The following is a 9,291-nucleotide window of genomic DNA, read 5'->3' as shown; positions in this document are numbered from 1 at the left end:
GTCGACTGTACCTCTTCCTAGAGATGCTGCCTGGCCTGCTGCGTTCACCAGCAACTTTGATGTGTGTTGCTTGAATTTCCAGCATCTGCAGAATTCCTCGTGTTTGTGTTTTTCCACTGAGGTTGGGTGAGACTAGAACTAGTCATGGGTTAAGGTTAAAAGGTGAAGGGTCTATGGGAAACATGGGGACAGGCTGCCCCCAGGCCTCCAGCAGATTTGCAGACAACAGGCCTTTGGCTTCTCCAGTGGACTTCAATCTCACAGACCCAGGATTTCATCCATCAGGTTTCAGCTTCCTGACTTCCAATCTTGGGCAAACATACCTCGTCTTGGGCCAGCACAGTTTTGACATTTCAGCATGATAAAAATGTGCTGACTCTCAGCCTAATTTATCCTGACCAGATTCTCAAGATGTTCCCAACCCTGTCAGCCTTGACGCAGAAACCTGCTGACCCTGAACTCCTTACCTCTCTCGCCAGAGGTCTCTTTACTTGCTGACTCCCTCTCCTGGTCAAGCTTTGCAAGTTCCTGTATAGCAGCATCAGAAATAGTATTAAACCAAATTTAGGACTTGAACTTGTAGACCAAATATATCTCTTTTCATGACAATTTAAAAACTAACCGCATTACAGTCACTGGCCACAGAGTGCTCCTCCCCAGCACTTCAGCCCCTTGCCCTGCTTTGTTCCCTGACAGCAGACTGAGTGTTACCCCCTTTCTTGTACGGACACCTACATGTCAAAGTCCCAGTACATTCATTATCAATCTATGTCACCAGATACTACCTCAAGATTCAATGTTTTGCAGGCATTCACAGAAAAGTAAAGAACTACAATATAATTTATGAAAATCTATACAAACAGACTGACAGGGTTGTGGAGTCCTTGAAAGTGAGTCTGTAGGTTATGGAATCAGTTCATGGTGGAGGTGAGTGAAGTTATTCCTGATGGTTGAGGAGTCGTGAGTCCTGAGGCTCCTGTACCTTCGTCCTGATGGGAGCAGAGAGGAGGGAGCATGACCTAGGTGGTGGGGGCCTCTGATGATGCTTCTTTCCTGTGACAGCACTGTGTGTAGATGAGCTTAGTGGTCGGGAGGGCTTTACCCGTGATGGACTGGGCTGTTGTGTCGGCTCTTCTGTTCCCGAGCTTTGGTGTGTCCATACCAAGCCGCGATGCAGCAGTCAGTATACTCTCCACCGCACATCGACTGAAGATTGTCAAAGTTTTAGATGACATGCCAAATCTGTGGAAACTTGTAAGGAAGTAGAGGCACTGCTGTAATGGCAGTTAGATGCTGTTCCCAGGATAACGCCAAGGCTAGGGAGCACGTTCCTAGACACCTTGACGTTTCTGCTCCATTGTACCACTGAGCACCATGGAAACCTAGTCATCATTAGAGAAGTTAGAACAATCTCCTATGGTGCCTTCAGCTATCTGCACTCTCTGAACATCTCACATAAGAAATCGAATTTTTCTGAATTCAATTGCCAGAAACTTTTGTCATTCATTAAACATATTCTTACTTTATACTTCATTGTTGCCAAACAATTGGTACTAGAATGTACAATCATCACAGCGATATTTGATTCTGCGCTTCCCACTCCCTGGATTACAAATATTAAATATTAAAAATAGTAAAAAATTAGTAAATATTAAAAATTTAAATTACAAATCATAAATAGAAAATAGAAAAATGGGAAGTAAGGTAGTGCAAAAAAACCGAGAGGCAGGTCCGGATATTTGGAGGGTATGGCCCAGATCTGGGTCAGGATCGTTCAGCAGTCTTATCACAGTTGGAAAGAAGCTGTTCCCAAATCTGGCCATACGAGTCTTCAAGCTCCTGAGCCTTCTCCCGGAGGGAAGAGGGATGAAAAGTGTGTTGACTGGGTGGGTTGTGTCTTTGATTATCCTGGCAGCACTGCTCCGACAGCGTGCGGTGTAAAGTGAGTCCACGGATGGAAGATTGGTTTGTGTGATGTGCTGCGCCATGTTCACGATGTTCTGCAGCTTCTTTCGGTCTTGGACAGGACAACTTCCATACCAGGTTGTGATGCACCCTAGAAGAATGCTTTCTACTGTGCATCTATAAAAATTAGTGAGGGTTTTAGGGGACAGGCCAAATTTCTTTAGTTTTCTCAGGAAGTAAAGGCGCTGGTGGGCCTTCTTGGCAGTGAACTCTGCTTGGTTGGACCAAGTCAGGTCATTTCTGATATTGACTCCGAGGAACTTAAAGCTTTTGACCTGTTCCACTTGTGCACCACCGAATTAAATTGGGTCGTGCGGTCCGCTACTCCTTCTGAAGTCAACAACCAATTCCTTAGTCTTGCTGACGTTGAGGGATAGGTTATTGTCTTTGCACCATGCCACCAGGTTCTTAATTTCCTCTCTGTACTCAGGCTCATCATTACTTGAGATACGGCCTACAATTGTTGTGTCATCAGCAAACTTATATATTGAGTTTGATGGAAACTTGGTTACACAATCATGGGTGCACAGTGAGTACAGCGGGGGGCTGAGTACACAGCCTTGTTGGGCTCTGGTGCTCAGAGTGATTGTAGAGGAGAGCTTGTCCCCTATTTTTACAGTCTGGGTCCGGTCTGTGAGGAAGTTGAAGATCCAGCTGCAGATCTGAGTGCTAAGGCCCAGGTTCCGGAGCTTAGGAATCAGTTTATTTGAAATGATGGTATTAAAGGCAGAGCTGTAGTCAATGAAAAAGAGCCTTTTCGGTTCAAATTGCTGGAGTGGTATGGAAAGAGCGGGAATGTGTTGCTGAAACGAAGATTATATCAGCAATTGCAGTAATTCAGAGGGGCCGAATGGTCTTCTAAGCGCTTGCGTGTGTTCCGACAGTACAAGCTGTCAACGGCAGGGGGCGCTGTGAGCGCCAGGCAGCGAGTGCGCCTGCGCCGTGCTGTAATCCCCAAAATCGGCCCGCCCAGGTCATGTGGCGCCCTACGTTATTGCCTCGTGATCCAATGATGGGGTAGCAGGCGATTGACAGGTTTTTCCACCAATGAACAGTGGGTAGGGTTGGCCATGGTGTCGGAGTGGCAGCTCTAGTCGTTCAGCGAAGAAACAACAACACGGGCTGAGTCAACAAGTAGAGCCTGTGGCCGCTTTGCAACAGAGTTTGCTCCTAATTGTTCCTCACCGATATTCCCGTTAACTTTTTGATGAAGAAATCCAAAGAAAATGAAATCATGTGACAGCCCCACCCATCTCGGCGTAGGCGGGATGTACTATCGGCGTGGGTAATTGTTTGCCCGCTATCCGCGAATGATCCGGCACTGTCCGATTGATGGACGGATCAATTGGCCAATGACCGTGTGCAGCAAGTCTGATTGATTTCCATGTCAACCAACAGAATTCACCGTGTCTGGCACAGTGCGCGCTGATGAGTCAATAACTTAGGGTGTCGTTGTAACAATGAACCAATCAACATAATCAATTCATTGAGTGACATTTATTTTAACCAATGAACACAATAGAATGTTGGAGTGACAGCACTTTTGGCCAATCGAACTCTGCTCAAGGTGAGCGGACCGACAGGCAGTGAGCGGAAGTGGCGGGTTGTCCGTTTGTTTTTCTGCCGGTTTCTGCCGCGGAAACTTTTAGTCTGAGGCCTCCTGGTGAACGTTGTCTCAGCGCCGCGCGGCCCTCCGTTTTCCCCACACCTATCCACCCCCACTTAGTTCGCGGTGAGGCCCGGCGTGTTGAGCAGCGGAAAGGCCGAGGCCTCGCGGCCTGGGCCATGGAATCGCCCGAGAAAGTCGACGTGAACCGGGCGAGCGCCGAGGAGTTGGCTACGGTGCTGTTCGGGGTCGGTAGGAAGAGGGCGAGAGCCATCGTCAGGCGGAGAGAGGTGAGGGATGGCGGATCAGGGGCCTGGTGGGACGAGGGAGAGATGAGCGGGCCGAGAAGGAGGGTGGTGGGCGAGGAGGGTACCTGAGGAGGGGAGGACGAGGAGGGTACCGGAGGAGGGTGGTGGTGGTGGGGCAATGGTACCAGAGAGATGAGGATGGGGGATAAGGGTACAGGAGAAGAGGGTGAAGGAGGATACGAGAGTACTGGAGGGAGGAGAATGAGGCTTTCGGAGGGATGAGGTCGGACAAGGAGACGAAGGTACAGGAGGAGAGGATAAAGGAGGATATGAGAGTACTGGAGGAAGGAGGAGAGCGAGGCTTCCGGAGGGATGAGGTGGGACAAGCGATGAAGCGGAGGACGAGGGTACAGGAGGAGGGGGTGGGGATGAGGGGGACGAGGGTGCCAGAGGGATGAAGTGGAGGAGTGGATCGGAGCAGTGAGTGATCAGGATGAGGAGGGGTACAAGGGTGCGGGCATGGGTAACGAGGTCTTGGAGGGGTACGAGTGTGTGGAGGAGGCAGAGGGGAGGGGAGGGGAATAGGACACCGGAGTGAGAGACGAGGAGGAGGAGGAGGCCTGTGTAAGCCCAATCTCTCACATTATGTTGAAATTTTGTTGGATGCTGGCGAGGCCTAATTTCAAGTATTGTCCAGTTTTGGTTACCTATCTACAGGAAATATGTAAATAAGATTCAAAAAAATGCAGAGAAATTTTACAAGGATTTTGTTGGGATTTGAGGACCTGAGTTATGTGGAAAGGTTGAATAGGTTAGGAGCTTATTCCCTGGAGTGTAGGAGAATGAGTAGAGATTCGATGGGGATATAGAACATTTTGAAGGGTAATAAATATGATAAATGCAAGCAGGCTTTTTCCCCTGGGGATGTGTTAAAGGTGAAAAGTAGAATGTTTAAGGGGAAATTTTGCACTCGGAGGATGATGATGAGAGTATGGAGTATGAGTTGCCTCCACAAGTGTGTTTAGTTTCAATATTTAAGTGATGAATGGGAGGTGTATGGAGCGCAGTGGTTTAGGTGAGGGAGGGTCGCCGGGAGTAGGCAGATTAATAGTTCAAAGTGTGATGTAAGTGGGTAACATGTTGGGCGTCAAAGCAGGAGGATTTGAGTAGAAGAGAAAAGTTCTACAGTCTTGGTAGACTTGTAGAGTCCCTTGAAATGTGCCCGCTGAAGAAGGGACAATCTTGCCGTGAGTTCTTTGAAGGTTTGCTTGGTTGACTCCTAGGATAGTGAGGCGTGACGTCTAAATGAGGTGGCATTGTGTTTGTATTCACTGGAATTTTCAAAACACAAGATGTTGCAAAACTGACGGGGCAAGTGAGACCAGATATGGGGAGGATGCTTCTCCAAGAATGTAATGTCTTGAATGGTTACAAGACATGTGATTGAAGATGGTGGTGAAGAGATATTTCTTGACTTGGAGGCTGAACTAGGGAATTTTTTCCCACAAAGGTCTGAGAGGCCCAGCTGCTGATTTTTAAAAAAAAATTTGTGAAGTGGGTATATGGTTGTTAAGATGCATTATGTGTACAGAATGTGAATGTGGCATTGAGGCTGAGGATCAGTCGTGATCATATTTAGCAGTGAGCATGCTTGGAAGGGCCAACAGTCAACTCTTTTTATTTCACCTCTGCACACGATGGCTTTTTTTAAAACTTGTTTCTGTGACACAAGGGTGGGGTCAAGCCTGTCAACACAAGGTAGGGGCATTTCTATAAATACTGGCATCAGAATTGTCTTCATTGGTACCGATATAAGTCGTGAAATGTGTTGTTTTATGGCAACAATACATTGCAGTGAAAAAAATAATAAATTCCAATAAGAATGTATAAAATTAAACAAGCAGTAGGTAATGTTTTTAAGTTCATTATTAGAGAGATCTCTGTAAGTCAGGGTTGATCCTGGATGTTGCTTCCGAGCTGTATCGATAAACAGCAGAGGTTGATACTGTTTGGCACCAGCAGTGTGGCAGGAGTTGCCAAGAGGTATTGAACTCAATGTAGGACTGCCTTAGGGACTCCAGCTCCAGATATTTCCCTTGGGGTTTACCCCCAAATCCTTCCCCATGAGTATTGCCACAAGGCAGCGGAGGCTTGAGATCAGTTTTCCTACTGGATGAGTTGCTAACCATCTGCCCACAGTGACACAGTAACCCACCTTTGCCCCTTCTGTCATTAGAAAAGTGTTCCGTCAGGCTTAATCACACGTGAAGGCCAGGAGCTGGACATCGTTGTCCGAGGCTATTTGAGGCGCACGCCATTGGGAGCATTGAATAGGTAGTGGGAGCTTTCCCCATTACCACTCCTGGTTATAACAACCTTGGAACCTATGGATTCATAGTCTGTTCAGAAATCTGAATGGAGAAGGGCAGAAGCTTTTCCCAAAATGTGGAATGTGTTTCTTCAGGCCCCTATACCACCTCACTGATGATAATGAGAAGGGAGCATGTCCTGGGTGGTAAGGATCCTTCATCAAGGAAACAAAGATTGGGCACGAAATATCACTGACCACACTCAGACTTGCTTTATTTTCTTCCTCCAAATTTTTACCCACCCTCCCTCCCATCTCTCCCACCCTCATGTCCTCCTCCCCCCCCCCCAAATAAAAACCACAGGAATTGAAAGGTTTCTCGTCACTGGATGATCTTTTGGACATCAAAGGCATCACATGCCACTTTCTGGAGAGGAATGGCAACCTGCTGTTCTGCCAAAAGAATAAAATGAGCACAGAGACCAGCATGGAAGGCCTGTTGAGCAGCTCCAACAGTGTAAGTCAATGCACTACTGTACATGGGAATGGAAAAAAGATAATTTGATCGAATGCTTGTTCTGTATGGGGAACAGGGAATAACCTTACATCTATGGGCAACAATAGCCTGCTTTATTACAAATCTTTACCATTTGTACACTGTAGAGATAGTTACTATTAAAATGCTTGGTTGTTTTATCAGTTTTGAGTGTCTTTTGGGCTAAAAATTAATGAAATTTCTCTCTCCTTTCTGCATTGACCCATTAATTCCACCACTGCTTTATTATTTCTTGTCAGTTATCTTGTGTACAACCTAGTGTCAATTTATGGGCATACAATCCAGTTATTTATATTTGTTTTTACATTATTATTGTGTTTGTTATCTTTTGTTTTTATGCTGCATTGGATCCAGAGTGCAGTCATTTCATTCTCCTGTACACTTGTGTAATGGAAATGACATTCATCAATCTTGAATTGGTAACTTTCTCAATTTCTATAATTGTTCCTGTTATCTATAGCCCGAATTTTAGTCTCTGGAGGTCTTTAAGGTCTCAAAGTCCTTGGCTCCAGACTAAGTTAATTCAACCTTTTCTTAAACTTACTTGGCTTTCTCTCTACCAGGGGCCTGTACTGTGCTAAGTCCCCTGACTTAGTGTTGATTTTGCTTGATTTGATCTAGTACATTAACTGCAAAGGTTGTTGCTGAAAGCACCTGGGCATCAGGAGTGAAGCTTTAATAGGGGGGAATGCCCCTAGCTTGTGCTGGCTGCACTCAGTGGCCACTTCTGTACCTAATAAGGTAACCACTGAGTTCATGTCTGTGATCTTCTGCAGCTGTAGCCTATCAGAGATGCTCTTCTGCACACCGCTGTTGTAATGCGTGGTTATTTGCCGCCTTGTCAGCTTGAACCGGTTTGGCCTTTTTCCTCTGACCTCCCTTATTAACAAAGTGTGTTTGTCCACAGAACTATGTTTTTCTGTTTTTTGCCTTTGGCTCTGTTCTCTGTGAACTAGACACTGTTGTGTATGAAAATGCCAGGAGATCAGCATTTTCTGAGATACTCAAAGCACCCCATCTGGTACCAGCAATTATTCTACTGTCAAAATCACTTAGATCACGTCTCTTCCCCCTTCTGACATATGGTCTGAACAACAACTTTCTGCATTGAGTTGCTGCTGCATGGTTGGCCGATGGGATGTTTGCATCAATGAGTAGGAGTACCAAATAAATGGGGCACTGAGTGTATGTGTGCATTTCATGGTTCCATTCCACTGCTCAACCCAGAAACTTCAAAATAAGAATGACTAAGCTGTGGGTCATATTGATATTGTGGTTAATTGGGCCATCAGTAAATTGGGGCAGCCATTTATTTGGGAAAAACTGTGATCAAAAACTAATCGAAAGTAGATGAATTACCTTTGTTTCGTTAATTTGGGACACTATGTCACAATTGGGACAGGAGAGGTACTGAACAGTTTTGTGCAGCTCATGTGGCTATTACCAGTGCACTGTGCTTAGAGTGAACAGTTCTAAGTATTGTCAGTTGGGTGTATTTGTGTTCAAAAAGCAGCCATTTTTGTCACTGATAGTTGGCAAAATATAAGCAGGAAGCCAATTCAGAAGTGTTCCACTCACTGCTGTTTCAAGCATTCAGGCTTGGGAACTATGAAGAATTTGAAGGTATTGACAATCTTGAATGTGAAAATGAAGATTAGAGGATGCAGTTGTCAAAAACATTGTATGAAGGCATTCCATTATCTACATTAGGCACTGATTTAATTCATTGACAGTCAATCAAAATAACACAGCACTGTACACAGGTGACTAGCTAATGGTTTTATAGTACTGTGTAGTATTTGTGTTCCAATTTATGTATTTTATATATATATACACACACAACTTGCATTCATGGATTCTGTTAATAAGTTTGAGAATGGTTTATTATACTGTTAACCTTTTTCTCATTTTTGTACTTGCTGTAAATTGGAAAGATTCAAAGTAACTTTCAGTTGTGCAGTATGGTCACTGTTGTGGTATCAGGTATACACAATATAGTTAGTTTGTCTAAAAGATCTCCAAAAATGCTAATTGTATAACCATATTAAACTGATGCTAAGAGATTCCTGGTATTTATGAAGAGTGGTGGAGTTGGTTTAGCTTCTATTTAGAAGACTGAGAAACCATCTCATGAAGTCTCTCAAATTTCAGAGTTGTCAAAGGTGGAACTAGGTCCTTCGGCCCAACCAAGGTGCCTTCTGAACTAGTCCCATCTAGCTAAATTCGGCCTGTTGTTCTAAACATTTCCTGATGAACTAACCTCCTTTTAACTATATTTGGCCCATTGTTCTAAACCTTTCCTTCTGAGCGAGTCCCATCCAACTACATTTGGTTCATTGTTCTAAACCTTCTGAGCTAGTCCCATCTAACTGCATTTGGTCCATATTGTTTCCTGTCCATTCTAATGGGACATGATGGCCTTGCTACAGGAAGGCTGTTTCTGATAGCTGGGGAGGAAAGTGCTTTGGGGGGTCCGGGTGGGGGGAGATGGTTGTGTGTGGTGGTCAGTCTGAGGAAAAGCCATTTAAGACTGAGGTAAGGGGGATTTAATTCTCCCAGACGGTGAACCCATTCAATTACCTACCACAATAAACAGTTGAGAGGTCAA

At 45.1% G+C, this 9,291-nt stretch overlaps 1 protein-coding gene across 1 annotated transcript in view; it reads left to right on the top strand.

Annotated features, from left to right (window-relative positions):
• Window positions 1–3,534: 3,534 nt before the first annotated feature.
• The window catches only part of LOC140199936 (F-box/WD repeat-containing protein 7-like), a 229,626-nt gene continuing 223,869 nt past the window's right edge, over window positions 3,535–9,291 (top strand). Inside the window, exons 1-2 of the mRNA XM_072262424.1 lie at window positions 3,535–3,861; window positions 6,492–6,644. Of these exons, the coding sequence (XP_072118525.1) occupies window positions 3,751–3,861; window positions 6,492–6,644 (264 nt within the window). The 5' untranslated portion in view covers window positions 3,535–3,750. The remainder of the gene's footprint in view (window positions 3,862–6,491; window positions 6,645–9,291) is intronic.

Source organism: Mobula birostris, chromosome 7 (assembly GCF_030028105.1).
Source record: "Mobula birostris isolate sMobBir1 chromosome 7, sMobBir1.hap1, whole genome shotgun sequence".
In the NCBI taxonomy this organism is placed as follows: Eukaryota; Metazoa; Chordata; class Chondrichthyes; order Myliobatiformes; family Myliobatidae; genus Mobula; species Mobula birostris.
This window is presented reverse-complemented; position numbering and strand designations above follow the sequence as displayed.